Source organism: Nycticebus coucang, chromosome 20 (assembly GCF_027406575.1).
Source record: "Nycticebus coucang isolate mNycCou1 chromosome 20, mNycCou1.pri, whole genome shotgun sequence".
Lineage (NCBI taxonomy): Eukaryota > Metazoa > Chordata > Mammalia > Primates > Lorisidae > Nycticebus > Nycticebus coucang.
This window is the reverse complement of record NC_069799.1, coordinates 25,327,578-25,345,680: the sequence shown is the minus strand read 5'-3', so window position 1 is coordinate 25,345,680 and position 18,103 is coordinate 25,327,578. Positions and strand designations below refer to the sequence as shown.

The 18,103-nt window shown below is 40.8% G+C and overlaps 1 protein-coding gene across 5 annotated transcripts in view; it reads right to left on the bottom strand.

Moving 5' to 3' along the window:
- LOC128573103 (zinc finger protein 729-like) overlaps nt 1-7,337 on the bottom strand; it is a 30,898-nt gene extending 23,561 nt beyond the window's left edge. For all 5 annotated transcript variants that reach the window (XR_008376310.1, XR_008376311.1, XR_008376309.1 and 2 more), the window contains exons 1-2: nt 7,270-7,337; nt 6,722-6,817 (exon numbers count right to left, since the gene is read on the bottom strand). Coding sequence is in view for 1 of the 5 variants with exons in the window: in XM_053573296.1 (XP_053429271.1) it covers nt 6,722-6,817; nt 7,270-7,303 (130 nt within the window). In the remaining 4 variants the exon portion in view is untranslated. The remainder of the gene's footprint in view (nt 1-6,721; nt 6,818-7,269) is intronic.
- Between the last annotated feature and the right edge of the window lie 10,766 nt (nt 7,338-18,103).

Below are 18,103 nucleotides of genomic sequence, written 5' to 3'. Positions count from 1 at the left end.
ATGACAACTACCAAAAAAAAAAATAAATAACCGGGCACTGTGGTGGACGACTGTAGTCCCAGCTACTTGAGAGGTTGAGGCAATATAATCCCTTAAGCCCAAGAGTTTGACGTTGCTGTGAGATTTGACGCCAGGGCACTCTACCAAGGGTAAAGAAGTGAGACTCTGTCTCAAAAAAAAAAACAACAAAAGAAAGGTGACTTTTGTGATCCTCAAAAGTCAATCAAAGATTAAAACATGTAAAAAATAATAGGGTGACAAAAACAGGGACTATAAAAGCGAAGGTTCATATGGTACAATGAACCATACAAAAAGAGAGATGTATATATTACCTAAGAGTTTTATCTTCATGATGGTAAATGGATGAAATGGGAATGATACAAACTAACTAAAGTCATAAAAATGGAGATATAAACAAAAAAAGTAAAGCTTAAAAAAAGAGAAATTCCTAAGTTGAAGAACACAGGGAAAAGACTGAGAAAATTTAAAAGAAAAAAAAATACAGAACATCAAGAGCACCACACTTCAGCTAGGAGAAACACAAAGAAACCCATAAAAAGACACATGAAGATCAAAGATTTGAAAGCCACACAAGACTATCTTGAAAGCCATAAAAGGAAACAGATGTGTCACCTCTAAGCACGCTCTTCTGAGATTACTAGTGGATTTTTCAACACACACCTATCATATCAAAAAAGAGTTGGATTATATAGTCAAAGTGCTGAAAGAACAAAAATTTCAAAACTCATACACTGTATCCAGCAAAACATCCCTTCAAGATAAAGAAAAAAATAAACATTTATCAGGATAAATGAATGCTGAAAACTGCCAAAGAAGATATGTCAAAGGAAGCCCCTTTCATTGAAATCATAAAATTATGCTTGGGAACGATGCTAAATTAGGTAACAATAAGAAAATCTGAAAAAAAAAAAACTAAGTACATTTAAGTAAAATGTTGTAGTATTATAATGACAGGGCAGGAAGCACTTTTAGTTTTAGGGGTTTTTTTGTTTGTTTGTTTGTAGAAACATAGTCTCACTTTATTGCCCTTGGTAGAGTGCCATGGCATCACACAGTTCACAGCAACCTCCAACTCCTGGGCTTAGGCGACTCTCTTTACCTCCACCTCCAGAGTTTCTGGGACTACAGGTGCCTGCCACAATGCCCGGATTTTTTTTTGTTGAAGTTTGGCTGGGGCCAGGTTTGAACCCACCACCCTTGGTATATGAGGCCAGTGCCCTACCCACCGAGCCACAGGTGCTGACCTAATTTTTGTTTTTTGAGACAGAGTCTTAAGCTGGCACCCTGGGTAGAGTGCCATGGCATCACAGCTTACAGCAACCTCAAAGTCTTGGGGTTAAGCAAGTCTCCTGCCTCAGCTTCCCAAGTAGCTGGGACTACACGCACGTGCCATAACACCAGGGTATGTTTTGGTTTTAGTTGTCATTGCTGTTTGCCAGGTCAGGGCTGGATTCAAACCTGCCACCTCCGGTGTATGTGGCTGATGCCGTAGCCACTGAGCTACAGGCGTCAAGCCAAGAAAGCTTTTTTTTTTTCTTTTCAGACAGAGCCTCAAGCGGTCACCCTGCGTTGAGTGCTGTTGCATCATAGCTCACAGTCACCTCCAACTCTTGAACTCAAGGGATTCTCCTGCCTCCACCTTCCAAGTAGCTGGGACTACAGGCACCCGCCACAACGCCCGGCTATTTTTTTTTTTTTTCTGCAGCCAAAATTGTTGTTTGGCGGGCTTGGGCTGGATTCGAACCCGCCAGCTCAGGTGTATGTGACTGGCACCTTAGCCACTTGATCCACAGGCACTAAGCCCCAGAAAGTTTTTTAATCATGCTTTAAAATTGAAAGACAAAAACATAATCTTAACATGAAACTTCTGTTAATGGTATAAGTGTTCAGTGTAACAAGATGAAATTGGTGACATCAGTAAGTTGAAAGAAATGCAGAGCGAGGTGGCTCACGCCTATAATCCTATCACTTGGAATGTCAAGGCAGGTGGATTTCCTGAGCTCACAGGTTCCACGCCAGCCTGAGCCAGAGAGAGACCTCATCTCTAAAAATAGCTGGACATTATGGCAAGCACCTGTATTCCCAGCTGCTAGAGAGTCTGAGGCAAGAGAATTGTTTCAGCACAAGAGTGGTATATTGCTGAGAGCTATGACACCACTGCACTCTAATGAGGGTGACAAAAGTGAGACTGTCTCAAAAAAAAAAACAAAACAAAACCAAAAACTAGTCAGGCATTGTGACAGAGGCCTGTATTTCCAGCTATTGGAAAGACTAAAGCAAGACGATCTCCTTCATCCAAGAGTTTGAGGTTGCTGTGAGCTATGACGATGCCACAGCACTCTACTCAGGGGCAAAGAGTGAGACTATGACAACAAAACAAAACAAAACAAAAACCATAGAACAAAAAAATAAAGAATATGAACAGTTATACTTTTTGCATTCAATTGAAGTTAGCTTGATATGAGTCTAAATAATATTAATAATATTGTTATATCTTTAAGAACTTTTTATAATTTCCCTTCTCCAAGGTGTTCAGAAAGAAAATATCTATAGAATTCATCTGAAGTAAACTAAGAAAACAATCAGATTATTTACAAAAATAGTAGTAGTAGTAGTAGTAATAGAATAGGCCCCTTTACAAAGAATCCTCACTATCTATTACATATACTCACAAAACTCATTTAGGTATATCACATATCTTGTATAATATAAACATGGATACACCATTGATTCCAAACATAAGAAATAAATCATGGCAAAAGCAAAGGAAGAAACAGCTGTATGGTCATTTTTAATTTTAGACCCTAGTTTTTTTTTTTTCTTTTTTAAAATTTCAGATTAATATGAGGGTATAAACAATTAGATCACACACCGGGCACGGTGGCTCACACCTATAATCACACTACTTTGGGAGGGTGTATAGCTTGAGCTCATGTGTTCCAGACCAGCCTGAGCACAGCAAGACACACATCTCTACTAAAAATAGAATAACCGGGCTCGGCGCCTGTAGCTCAAGCAGCTAAGGCATCAGCCACATACACCTGATCTGGTGGGTTCGAATCTAGCCAAACAACAATCACTGCTGCAACCAAAATATAGCCGAGTGTTGTGGCAGACACCTGTAGTCCCAGCTACTTGAGAGGCAGAGTCAGGAGAATCATTTCAGCCCAGGAGTTGGAGGTTGCTGTGAGCTGTGATGCCATAGCACGCTACCCAGGGTGACAGCTTGAGGCTCTGTCTCAAAAAAAACAAAAACGGAACAAAACAGAATAACTGGGGCAAAAGAATCACTTGAGCCCAGGAGTTGGAGGTTGCTGTGAGCTAAGACACTACGGCACTCTACCCAAGTCAACAACTTCAGACTCTCTCAAAAAACAAAAATTAAAAAATTAGGTTACAGTGTTTGCATTTGTTAGGTAAAGTCCCGCTTATAGTTGTGTCCCTCACCCAGGAGGTGTGCCATATACCCTTACATAACACCCCATTTTTAATAATCAACTAAAGGTTAGAAAAAAGATTAATAAGGTAACAGACAACTTGAAAATGGTGTATTACTCAGACCTAACAAACAAACATGACAGATCTCTCTACTCAAAACTAGCAAAATAAGGCTGGCCATGGTGTCTCAGGGCTGTAATACTAGCACTCTTGAAGGATGAGGCTGGAGGATTGCTTCAGGCCAGAAGAGGTTGTGAAGAGCCTGAGCAACAGTGAGACCTCTTCTCCAAAATATAGCTGGGCATTGAGGCGGGTGCCTGGACTCCCAGGTACTTGGGAGGCTGAGGCAAGATACTCGCTTTATCCCAGGAGTTTGAGGTTGCTGTGAACTATGATGATACAGCACTCTACCCAGAGCAACTCTCAATAAAAAAAAAAAAATGAAAGGGCGGAGCCTGTCTCAGTGAGTAGGGCGCTGGCCCCATATACCTAGAAAAGCAGGTTCAAACCCAGTCCAGTGTAAACTGCAGCAAATAGTCAGGCTTTGTGGCAGGCGCCTATAGGCCCAGCTACTTGGGACTGAGGCAAAAAAATCACCTAAGCCCAAGAGCTGGAGGTTGCTGTGAGCTGTGACATCACAGCACTCTACCAACAGTGACAAAGTGAGACACTGTCTCTAAAAAACAAAAAAAAAGAAAATGTGACATAGGATTGAACTGACATTTTTCAAACAAGATATATAAATGGCTAACAATCATTTGAAAGGGTGCTCAAAGTTAGTAGCTGCTGAAGAAATGCAAAGCAAAATCACAATGAAATATCATATATCATACTCAGAATGAACACTAAAATAAAATTGTCCCACTGAGAATTTTGTTTCTTTTTTTAGAGGGGGGACAGAGTCTCAATATGTTGTGCTAGGTAGAGTACTACAGCATCACAGCTCATAGCAACCTCCAAGTCTTGGGCTTCAGTGATTCTTTTGCCTCAGCCTCCTAAGTAGCTGGGACAACAGGTACTGACCACAATGCCTGGCTATTTTTTTGTTGCAGTTGTAGTTGTTGTTTAGCAGGCCTGGGCTGGGTTCAAACCGACCACCCTTGGTGGGTGTTGCGAGTGCCATAACCACTGGGCTATGGGTGCCAAGCCCCACTGATAATGCTGAAGTGATTATGTGGGCATCTCCAACTTCTCCCAGCCATGATCTGGGGCTGTTCCCACCTATCCAGAGACCTAAAGGGAGATACTTACTCATGACAATGGAGACAGGCCTGAAGACCTTGGCACTTTTTTTGTGTGTGTATATGAGATATTTATATATCTATTTGTGTGTATATGTACATACAGACAGACACCCAATTGACCACCTCCCTACATTAAACACTTTTCCAAGTTCACCTAATGTACGTAGACTGGGCATGCACTACAAGTACATATCAGAACACTAGGCCAAGCTCCTTATGCTAATGACCTATGTGTGTTGACAAGATTTTTACAATCCTTTGGGTGGTCAACTTACAAAGGTCTACTGTGTTTCTGTGTATGTGTGTGCGTGTGTGTCCGTAATACAGTCCTGATAAGCAAAACCTAAGCAAGAAATACCTATAAAGGGTTATTTATGACAGGTATGGTGGCCCGTATCTGTATTCTTAATCATTTTAGGAGGCCAAGGCCAGTGGATCACCTGGTTCAAGACCAGCCTGAGAAAGATCAAGACCACTTCTTTACTAAAAATAGAAAAACTACCCAGGCACTCTGGAAATGGGTCTAGTCTCACCTACCAGGGAGGCTGAAAAGAGAGGATCACTTGTACACAAGAGTTTGACATTGCTGTGATCTACAATGCCTCTGAAGTCAACCCCAGGGTGATAGAGGGAGAAAATGTCCAGAAAAAGTTTATAAGACTGATTTTGAAACAAGAGAGAATTTAATATATGCTTGAGAATACTGTAACTCCCCAATGACATAGTATACGTAAGAAATGTACAGAGTAGATACATTTAACTATGTTAATGTTGAGAAATCAGGGCTTGGCGCCTGTAGCTCAGTCACATATACCAGAGGTGGCACGTTCAAATCCAGCCACGGCCTGCCAAACAACAATGACAACTATAACCAAAAAATAACCTGGCGTTGAGGCAGGTGCTTTTACTCCTAACTACTTGGGAGGCTGAGACAAGAGAATCGCTTAAGCCCAGGAGTTGGAGGTTGCTGTGAGCTGTGATGCCATGGCATTTCACCCAGGGCAACAGCTTCAGGTTCTGTTTCAAAACAACAACAACAAAAAAGTTGATAAATTGGGATCAGCACCTGTACCTCAGCAGCTACGTCGCCAGCCACATACACCAGAGATGGCGGGTTCGATCTAGCCCCGGCCTGTCAAACAACAAGGACAACTACAAACAAAAAATAGCCTGGTGATGTTGTAGGCACCTGTAGTCCCAGCTACTTGGGAAGCTAAGGCAAGAAAATCCCTTAAGCCCAAAAGATCGAGGTTGCTGTGAGCAATGATTTTACTGCACTCCACTGAGTGCAACAGCTTGAGACTCTGTCTCAAAAATATAAAAAGAAATAAAACAAAGTTGAGAAATTAGAGCATACACAACTTAAATTTTTTATCACAGTTCATGTAAAGAAAATGTTGAAATTAAATAACGTGAGTTTTTTTTAATATTTGGGGGAGATTCTTAAGTGCTCTGATAAAACACCTGGCTGATTTTTGGTTGTAGTTGCCATTGTTGTTTGGCAGGCCCAAGCTGGATTAAAACCCACCAGCTCTGGTGTATGTGGCTGGCTCCTTAGCCACTTTAGCTATAGGCACCAGGCCTAAAGAAAATTTCTTAAAAATGTTTCAGAGATCCTCAAAAATACAGAAATATTTTTATATTCTGAAAATAGAACAGCAGTCCAATTTTGCAGTCCTAGATAAGCCATAGAAAGTTCTTTCTTTTCACTATAAACGAGAAAGAACATCACTGAAAACTAAACTTCTAAAAGTTAAAAAGAAAAGACCAGGCTACGGTGATGCCATGGCATGCTAGTCTGATGGCAACACAGTGAGCCTTTGTCTCTCTGAGAAAATAAACATAAGAAATGAAAACAAGAACAGAGGTGCCTTTATGTAACAAGAGAAAGAAACCCAGGCTTCCCAGAAATCATTTCCAATTAAGCTGAGCTTCCCTAATCACGTTGCGTTGTTTGGTTTCCTCCTTCAACTTTGGACCTCTGACTAGTGTTATATGCTTCATTCACTCCAACCTACCTGGGTGCTTGACCACTGTCTGGTGAGTCTTCACCTTCCAGGGTTCTTTACTTTGCTCCAGACAGGTGATGAGCTCTGGCTTAGAGATGGCAAGCCCTGTTTCATTACAAAAAAAGGATAACATGACGCTTGTCAGGCTTCATCAGTTAACAATCTAGTAACTTCGTAGAATAGAGAACACAACATTTTAGAGATCCCAAAAGAATAATCTAAAAATTGAAGTTTCTGACGGATACTTTACAGTATTTTAAAAGGATTTAAAATGCTCCACTACCCAGTACTATGCAAATAAAATTTGGTGCTAGAAATGAGGCTTAAAGGTATGGGCAACGATTCTAAGCTTCTGCATTCCTGAAATTCCCTCAATGTAGGGAAAGATATAATGCCAAGATAACATCTGAAATATTTTCTTTTCTACACCAAGAACTTATGTTTTCCTTAGAAACAACAATCTGAAACTAATGCAGTCAAAGAAGAATCTCCACAAAACCCACCTACAGAGAAATGCTTAGTGTATAGTAGGAAATGTGTATGTAAGTTATCCTCACCTAGGAAGACCAGGTGTCTGTAGGTCTCTAACATGACATCCCGATACAAATTCTGCTGAGCAGGGTCCAGGAAGTCCCACTCATCCATAGAGAATTCTATAGACACATCTCTGAATGCCAACAGTTCCTGAAAAAGAAGAAAAAAACTAACAAAAACCATGTTTATCATGATGTCATAGGATGTTTTAATTTCATTTTTACATAAATGAGTGGGTGAGAACTTCTTTTGACCTACATGACTGAATGGTATTATGTAGTAAGTATAGCAGAGAGATACTCCCTCATGTGCTCTCTAACAATGAGGGAAGAGGAGGGGTAACATCCACAACCCCAAGGTAGATACTGTGCTTTTTGGCTTTACAATGCAAAAATCAGGTCACCAATACAGGCATGTGGATTCTTGTGCCTACTTACATCATACTCTATAACCTGTGCATATTTCTTTTTTTTTTTTATTAAATCATAACTGTATACATTGATATGATCATGGGGCATCACATACTCGCTTCATAAAACAATTGACACATTTTTATCACAGTGGTTAACATAGCCTTTCCGGCGTTATCTCAGTTACTGTGCCAAAACATTTACATTCTACATTTACCAAGTTTCGCAAATACCCCTGTAATATGCACCACAGATGTGATCCCACCGATGCCCCTCCCTCTACCCACCCCTCCCCCTTTCCCACTTCCCCCTATTGTTAAGTTGTAGCTGGGTTATAGCTTTCATGTGAGAGTCCCAAATTAGTTTCATAGTAGGGCTGTGTACATTGGGTACTTTCTCTTCCATTCTTGAGATACTTTACTAAGAAGAATATATTCCAGATCCATCCATGTAAACACGAACGAGGTAAAGTCTCCATCTTTCTTTAAGGCTGCATAGTATTCCATGGTATACATATACCACAATTTATTAATCCATTCGTGGATCGATGGGCACTTAGGCTTTTTCCACGACTTAGCTATTATGAATTGGGCTGCAATAAACATTCTGATACAAATATCTTTGTTATGTTGTGATTTGTGGTGTTCTGGGTTTATGCCTAGCAGAGGAATTACAGGATTGAATGGCAGATCTATTTTTAGATCTGTGAGTGTTCTCCATATATCTTTCCAAAAGGAATGTATTAATTTGCATTCCCACCAGCAGTGCAGAAGTGTTCCGTTTTCTCCACATCCACGCCAACATCTCTGGTCTTGAGATTTTGTGATATAGGCTAGTCTCATTGGAGTTAGATGATATCTCAAAGTAGTTTTGATTTGCATTTCTCTGATGATTAAAGATGATGAGCATTTTTTCATATGTCTGAAGGCCTTGCGCCTGTCTTCTCCAGAGAAGTTTCTCTTCAAATCCCTTGCCCAGCCTGCGATGGGATCCCTTGTTTTTTTCTTGCTGATGCATTTTGAGTTCTCTGTGGATTCTGGTTATTAAACCTTTGTCAGAGATATACCCTGCAAATATCTTCTCCCATTCTGAGGGCTGTCTGCTTGCTCTGCTTACTGTGTTCTTAGCGTGCAGAAGCTTTTTAGTTTGATCAAGTCCCAGTAGTGTATTTTTGAAGCTGCTTCAATTGCCCGGGGGGTTCTCCTCATGAAATACTCACCCAGACCAATTTCTTCAAGGGTTTTCCCTGCATTCTCCTCTAGTATTTTTATAGTTTCATGTCTTATGTTTAAATCTTTAATCCAATGAGAGTCTATCTTAGTTAATGGTGAAAGGTGTGGGTCCAATTTCAGTCTTCTGCAGGTTGCCAGCCAGTTCACCCAGCAACATTTGTTAAATAGGGAATCTTTTCCCCACTGAATGTTTTTAATTGGCTTGTCAAAAATCAAATAGCGGTAAGTAGCTGGATTCATCTCTTGGTTCTCTATTCTGTTCCAGATATCTACTTCTCTGTTTTTGTGCCAATACGATGCTGTTTTGATCACTATCGATTTGTAGTAAAGTCTGAGGTCTGGTAGTGTGATTCCTCCTGTTTTGTTTTTATTTCTGAGTAATGTCTTGGCTATTCGAGGTTTTTTCTGATTCCATATAAAACGAAGTAATGTTTTTTCAAGATCTTTAAAATATGACAGTGGAGCTTTAATAAGGAGTGCGTTGAAATTATATATTGCTTTGGGTAGTATGGACATTTTGATAATTTTGATTCTTCCCAGCCATGAGCATGGTATGTTTTTCCATTTGTTAACATTTTCAGCTTTTTCTTTTCTTAGAGTTTCATAGTTCTCTTTATAGAGATCTTTCACGTCTTTTGTTAGGTAAATTCCCAAATATTTCATCTTCTTTGGCACTACTGTGAATGGGATACAGTCCTTAACTGCTTTTTCAATTTGACCCTTGTTGGTGTATATAAAGGCTACCGATTTGTGAATGTTGATTTTGTAACCTGAGATGCTGCTGTATTCCTTGATCACTTCTAGGAGTTTTGAAGTAGAGTCCCTAGTGTTTTCCAGATACACAATCATATCATCTGCGAAGAGCGAGAATTTGATCTCTTCTGACCCTATATGGATACCCTTGAACACCTATTCTTCCCTAATTGTTGGTGGCTAAAACTTCCATTACAATGTTGAAAAGCAATGGAGACAATGGGCAGCCTTGTCTGGTTCCTGATCTGAGTGGAAATGATTCCAATTTAACTCCATTCAATATGATATTGGCTGTGGGTTTGCTGTAGATAGCCTCTATCAGTTTAAGAAAAGTCCCTTCTAGACCAATTTTCTTGAGTGTTCTGATCATGAAGGAATGCTGGATATTATCAAAAGCTTTTTCTGCATCAATTGAGAGAATCATATGGTCTTTGTTTTTTAATTTGTTTATGTGCTGAATTACATTTATAGATTTATGTATATTGAACCAGCTTTGAGACCCTGGGATAAAACCAACTGGGTCATGATGTATAATTTGTTTGATGTGTTGCTGGATTCTGTTTGTTAGGATCTTGTTGAATATTTTTGCGTCTATATTCATTAGTGATATCAGTCTATAATTTTCTTTTCTTGTTGGGTCTTTTCCTGATTTGGGGATCAGGGTGATGTTTGCTTCATAGAACGTGTTGGGTAGTCTTCCTTCTTTTTCTACATTTTGGAACAGGTTGAGTAATATAGGTACTAATTCCTTTTTAAAGGTTTGGTAGAATTCTGAGGAGAAACCATCTGGTCCCGGGCTTTTATTTGTAGGGAGGTTTTGTATAGTTGATGCTATTTCTGTACTTGATATGGGTCTGTTCAAAATTTCCACGTGATTCTGCTTAAGTCTTGGAAGGTGGCGTGCTTCCAAGTATCGGTCTATTTCCTTCAGATTTTCATATTTCTGAGAATAAAGTTTCTTGTAATATTCATTAAGGATTTTTTGGATTTCTGATGAGTCTGTGGTTATTTCGTCTTTGTTGTTTCTGATTGATGAGATCAGAGATTTTACTCTTTTTTTCCTGATTAGGTTGGCCAGAGGTTTATCTATTTTATTGACCTTTTCAAAAAACCAGCTTTTTGATTTATTGATCTGTTGTATTATTCTTTTGTTTTCAGTTTCATTTAATTCTGCTCTAATTTTGGTTATTTCTTTTCTTCTACTGGGTTTGGGGTTGGAATGTTCTTCCTTTTCCAGTTGCGTGAGATGTCCCATTAAGTTTTTAACTTCCTCTCTATCTGTTCTCTTGAGGAAGGCTTGCAGTGCTATAAATTTCCCTCTTTGAACTGCCTTTGCGGTGTCCCAGAGGTTCTGATAGTTTTTGTCTTCATTGTCATTTTGTTACAAAAATTTGGCGATTTCTTTCTTAATCTCATCTCTGACCCAGCTATCATTCAGCATAAGGTTATTTAACTTCCATATTTTTGTATGTGTATGCAGATTCCTGTTGTTACTCAATTCAAGTTTTATTCCATGATGGTCCGAGAAGATGCATGGAATAATTTCTATTCCTTTAAATTTACTGAGGTTAGACTTGTGACCTAAAATGTGGTCAATTTTGGAGTAAGTTCCGTGGGCTGATGAGAAGTATGTGTATTCAGTTTTGTTGGGATGAAATGTTCTGTAGATGTCTGCTAAATCTTAATATTGGATTGTTAGGTTTAAATCTATTCCTTTGTTCAACTTCTTTCTGGAGGATCAATTCAAAACTGCCAAGGGAGTGTTGAAATCTCCGACGATTATGGAGCTGGAGGAAATCAAGTTACTCATGTCTGTTAGAGTTTCTCTTATGAATTGAGGTGCATTCTGGTTGGGTGCATAGATATTAATAATTGAGATCTCATCATATTGAGTATTACCCTTAACAAATATGAAGTGACCATTCTTGTCCTTCCTTACTTTTGATGGTTTAAAGCCTACTGTATCTGCAAATAAAATTGTAACACCTGCTTTTTTCTGATTACCATTTGCCTGAAATATGGATGACCATCCTTTCACCCTGAGTCTGTATTTGTCTTTTAATTTCAGATGTGACTCTTGTATGCAACAAATATCTGGCTTGAGTTTTTGTATCCAGTCAGCTAACCTATGCCTCTTTAGAGGACAGTTTAAGCCATTCACATTGATGGAGAGTATTGATAAGACTGGTGGAATTTTGGGTATCGAGTTTTTCAAAGGTCCAGTGGACATTTTTAATCCACTCGCCAGTGTGGAAGTTGGAGTTTGACCCGAAGTTTCTGAGTGAGTTTACATTTGTGGTATAGGATTGGGTTGGTCATTGTGGAGGATAGGGCTGAGAATATCCTGAAGAGCTGGTTTACTTATGGGAAATTTTTTCAACATATGAATGTCATTGAAGTATTTAATTTCTCCATCATAGATGAAACTCAGTTTAGCTGGATACAAGATCCTGGGTTGAAAGTTCTTTTGCTTTAGGAGATTAAAAGTTGATGACCAGCCTCTTCTGGCTTGAAAAGTTTCAGCAGAGAGATCTGCAGTTATTCTAATATTCTTACCTTTGTACGTTATAGTTTTCTTTCGCCGGGCTGCTTTCAGAATCTTCTCTTTCATGTTAACTTTAGTGAAGCTAATTATGATATGTCTGGGAGATGGCTTATTGGGGTTGAATCGTGCTGGGGTTCTGAAGCTGTCTGCTATCTGAATTTCAGATTCTCTAGGCATGTCTGGAAAATTTTCCTTCATAATTTCATGCAGAAGGGCCTCTGTGCCCCTGGAGGCCTTTTCATCGTTCTCAGAAATCCCTATAATTCTTATGTTGCTTTTTTTCGAATTATCTGAGAGTTCTCTGAGTGAGTGATCCGTTTTTGCTCTCCATTTCTCTTCCTCTTTGAGAGATTGGGAGCGTTCGAAGACTTCATCTTCAGTGTCAGAAATCCTTTCTTCTGCTTTCTCCATTCTGTTACTGAGGGATTCTACTGTATTTTTCATATCTTTGAGGGCTGTAAGTTCTTGCTTCAGTGTCTCTAAGTCTTTTGTGTTTTTGTCTTTAAGTTCGTTAAATTCTTGAAACAATTTTTGAATTTCTCCTCGAATTCCTATTTCCATTTTATTAATCTTGTCTGCAATCCAAATTCTGAATTCGATTTCTGACATCTCAGCCAGTTGTTTATGAATGGGATCTTCAATCACATCTGCCGTATCTTTTCTTGGGAGGGGTTGATCTATTCTGGTTATTCATGTTACCAGAGTTTTTCCACTTATTCCGCCCCATGGTTTACTCCCTTTGGTTTTTCCCCTGGGGTTTTATCGAGGGCCTGTACAGTGTTGTGGCCTGAGAAACTGGGTCCCTGTCTGGTGTAGTGGAGCAAAGTGGTTCTGTCTTGTTTTCAGCTGGTTTCTGTTCGATCCTATTGCAACTTCTACTCTGGCTTGAAGTCTCAGCTGTGTGGAAAAATCAGCAATTAAGTCACCCCGCCTGCCCACCTCTGGCCCCAGTTGGAAAAGGAGAATCAAACCTTTCTACACTCACACACCCAGGGCACCGCCTGAAAAGTCCTCAGTCTATTAGCCCAGTTCAAAAGGTCCTAATAAACTGTCTCAATCGGCACTTGTCTCGGGTGAGAGAGTTCAAGAGGTCTCTGGGAACTGGATCACAGGGGCCTGTTAACTCCTCTGACACGGCTCACCCCAGTGCAGCGTGGAGTCAGGAGGAGCCACCCAGCAAACAGAGCAGTCTGGGAAGGTTGACGTCTCCTTCCCCACTTTGCACCTCTGTCGGACCCAGTCACTGGTATCTCTGCAGATGGCTAACCCAGTTGCCTGCAGTGAACAGACACTCAAGGGTTTGCACCTGCCTGAATCACAAGGAAGTCTGCCAGGCCCCCACAGACTGCCACTATCTAGCAGGAGGAGATGGGGCCTGACATCTTTGAGTGTTTGATGCAGGTGATGGGAAGGAGGTGTTCACTCAGCCTTAGCCCCATCACTGATGGATGCTGCTAACAGAACAGAACAGAACAGACAACTTTGCGGGGTTCTATCTCTTTTCCTGTCGAAATCACCTACAGAAGACGGGCTGTTTTGAGTTCAAACGTCTTTGCTGCTGGAGGTTTGCGTCCGAACACCTCTCTGGGTCGGCCCCGCCCTGGAAGCTTCACGGGTTTGTGAGCAGTGTCAGGAAATCCCCGGCTCACCGGTGGCCTCCTCGGTTGCCCAGGGAGACAGGGGGTGTGGCCTCAGAATATCCAGAAGTAAGCGTTCTTTTGTTTGCGTCCTTGTGATCACAGCTTGCCTCAGCGGTGTTGATGTGCGTTCTTCAACTTCTCTCTTGGTGAAGCTCAAGTCCACCAGGATACTTACTAAATTCCTGTCCCTTAACTCTCCTTCTGGACAGGAGCCTCTGTTGAAAGCTGGCTTCAGTCAGCCATCTTGTCTCCCTCTCCACCTGTGCATATTTTGTACGTGAAAATATCATGGTGAGGTAAATGGAAGCCCTATGATTTTAATGTGTGTAAGCATGAACTGAAGTTTTTGTGAGTTGTGTTTTTTATTTTTTTTTGAGACATAGTCTCACTATATCGCTCTCGGTAAAGTGCAATGGTTTCACAGCTCACATCTCTGGGGCTTCAGAGATTCTCTTGCCTCAGCTTCCCAAGTAGCTGAGACTCCAGGCACCCACTACAACACCTGGATATTTTCTTCTTGCAGTTGTCACTGTTCTTTAGCTGGCTGGGGGGCCAGGGGGCTGGGGTGGAACATGTCAGCCTTGGTGCAAGTGGCTGGCAAGTAACCAGTATAATATGGGCGCCAAGACTCAAATGCAGTTTTTTACTCAGAAGATATTGGGTAAAGCTTCATTTTTGAATTTCCAACAAGCTTAATGGGGATGCCAATATTTTTGTCCTTTGATAGTATTTTATCACACATGAGACTGGATTTATCCCAGTTGAATGTTGACCCAGTAAATGAACATTAGAGCCCTTATTTTCCAAACAAGGTATAAAAAGAGAATCTCAGAAGGTGCATATGAGTTGATACTCTCCCCAAAGCACTTAATCATATTCTGATAAAAACCAGTGAAAAAAAATTTTTTCAAAGTTGAAAATACAGGCTTGGCGATTGTAGTTCAGCAGCGAGGTCACCAGCCACATACACGGGAGCTGGTGGGTTCAAATCCAGGCTGAGCCTGCTAAATAACGATGACAACTACAACCAAAAAATAGCCGGGCACTGTGGCAAGTGCCTGCAGTCCCAGCTACTTGGGAGGCTCAGGCAAGAGAATCGCTTAAGCCCAAAAGTTGGAGTTTGCTCTGAGCTATGATACCAAGGCTCTCTACCCAGAGTGAGAGCTTGAGACTCTGTCTCAAAAAAAGAACAACAACAACAAAAAAAAACCCACTAAACATACAGATATCTGCCCTATTCTCTAATCTCTAATGCTATCTTTAAAAACTCTCCTTAGCATCCTAGAAAGCAAAGCTTTTCTAAAACTTCTGATTTTGAGAACTTTGAGTTACTCTAGGCCATTAATGCCATCTTTTGTAAACTGCATGTGTATCACCTTATTTTATACAGCACTGAGGGCGCTTCCAGACCAAAACTGAACAGTACTTAGTCCCCTGCTTTGTTAATATCCAATGACCCAACATCATCCACCATGGGTATCCACTCATTTCCATTTACATTAGGCACAAGACTCGGTGCTTTGGCTCAAGTGACTAAGGCATTAGCCACATACACCTGAACTAGAGGGTTTGAATCCAGTCTAGGCCCACACGAACAACAATGACAGCTGCAAAAAAAAAAAAGTTAAAATAGGCACAAAGGGAACATTTGCAGAATTACAAAACAGAATTTATTATAAACATAAATTTGTGATGAAAATTCTCCAGGGGATATGGGAATTTGGATGGAGAGAATGGAGAGAAGACACTGCTGTATACGGAAGGGAGGAGGATTTCTCAGAGCCGCTTCACTATTACAAAAAAAGGACAAAAGAGTATTTGAAACAAGCTCATTAGGCAGGAACATCGCACATAGAGAAGAAAAGATTTCCAACTTCAAAACGTGAGATATTGCAGAAGAAAAGGTAGTCACAACCCTGCGTTAAGACACATTTAGCTGAGAAGCAACCAGTTCTTTCTCTTTCCCTGACTGCCCTTGATTTCCTTCTGAGGTGAGAGTACCCGGATATTTATTCCACCTGCATCCTGGTAATATGGCTTTAAAGGTATCAGCACAGCCCCTTTACCTGCTCCCACCACATCCACAGGCTGAGTAACCTTGAAGCAAAACAAAGTGTGCATATATGTATATATATATATATCCTTTCCAGTTCTTTATTACAGGAGACAGTCTGGAACAAGGAGCTTTCACATAAAAACCAAAGTGTGACTTTCATAATTCTTGCCCTCAAGGGCCCTACCCTGCAAGCAATTTTAGCTATGGCAAGGTAATATTGCTGGTGCTGTCCTGTCCCCATGAAGCACAAGCAGGTCAGGCCCTGTGACCTCTCTTGGGAAAGGAGCCTCAACACATTTTAAAACTCTCATGCTTGACACTGGCCTAACCTTAACATCACATGGGGGTAATAATTAAAACCATGTGGATGAAACAACACAGACTAACAGAAACTGTGAGAAGGTGGAATCACAGATGATGGCATTTCTTCAAACTGGACATGGAATCCTATCTGGAAGCCTGGGCTGAGAACCACTCAGGTAAGCATGGCCTCCCAGGCTTTAATACGCACACAAGGTATTCAGTATCCTGGGCCCCTCTAAGTATGGGATCCTGCAAGAGCAGCAATTTATCTTAAAGCAAATTGTCACTTTTTTTTACAATGGCTATTTATGTCCTTGTTTAAGAATTTCAGGAATCGGCTCAGCACCTGTGGCTCAAGCGGCTAAGGCGCCAGCAACATACACCTGAGCTGGTGGGTTCGAATCCACCCTGGGCCCACCAAACAACAATGACAGCTGCAACTAAAAAATAGCCGGGGGTTGTGGTGGGCGGCTGTAGTCCCAGGTACTTGGGAGGTGGAGGCAAGAGAATCGCTTAAGCCTAGGAGTTGGAGGTTGCTGTGAGCTGTGATGCCACCGCACTCTACCCAGGGTGAGAGCTTGAGGCTCTGTCTCAAAAAAAAAAGAATTTCAGGAATGGGTGTTTAGCAATTAACCAAAGAACCAAGATTGCAGAACTTCCGGTGAAGAAAAATGCTGAGCAGTTAACCTCCACTACTGTCATCCTCCAGCAGACTGCCAGATGGAAAGTAACCTTTGCAACAAACCAGGGGGACCTACACACAGAAAGCTCCTGCACAAAGCTTTCCAGGCTCCTTTCCCTTTCACAGCCTTTTGGTCTGCAGAGAGTATGAGGTGGTTTTTGCAACATTAGTCTGCCATCTCCTCATGTTGCTCTTTTTTTATTTTTTATTTTTTTGGGACAGAGTCTCATTATGTCATCCTCTGTAGAGTCCTGTTGCGTCACAGCTCACAGCAATCTCAAACTCTTGGGCTCAAGCAATTCTCTTGCCTCAACCTCCATAGTAGCTAGAAAAACAGGTGCCCACCATAATGCCCTGGTATTTTGTTTTGTTTAGCAGGCCTGGGACAGTTCGAATCCACCAGCCCCAGACCATGTGGTCAGAGCACTAACCACTGACCGACAGACACTGAGCCCTTATGTTGCTCTTGAATAATCTGCTTTTTTCCCTACCAACTCTGTTAGGCTGAGTTTGGCTTTTGGGAAGTGAATTTGAATAAAATTTTTCACTTTTTGAGCGAGTCCATGAAATGGCTTCTTCAACAATTCCCCCTATTATTGGTGTTACTTGTCCTAGACAAGAGCAGCACTCAGCTAGAGAACACAGCAGAGTCCTTTCTACCCAGCACTTTGTTAACAACACAAATACTTTTGGTCTAAGTTAAGAACACCAATCATAATCTTGAAACATGGCATTCTCTGCTGGACCTTCAAAGTTTCCCAGGGCTAGAGAAGGTAGCAGTGTCTGACGAAAGAACTGGATTTAGAATTTGGAACTGCAGATTTGAGTCTTGGAGAACTGGGGAGCAAGCTAGTGCCCTGTGTACATCCAAAGGAATTCAGAAAGAAGGAAAATGGAAAAATGGAAATCCTCAAGTACCTTAATGCACATCTGTAATTCAGGATTTGTTTCTGGGCCCCATAATCTCTGTATCAGTTGTGGGTCTAAAGATATCAGGGTCATTATATGACAGAGAAAGAGGGTTGATTGTTGTTCTATAAATGTATTTTTGAAGAAATCTACAGATTGTCCCCAAAGTCACCCCAATGTCTCTATATGTATGGAAAATCAGAAATTGGACCCAAACATATTTTTACAAAATATTCATTACAAATTTTACAAAGAGGTAGCTAACACATAGAGAACATTTTGTAAATATTTTCTATAATTTCATAATAAATATTTTGTAAATAAAGG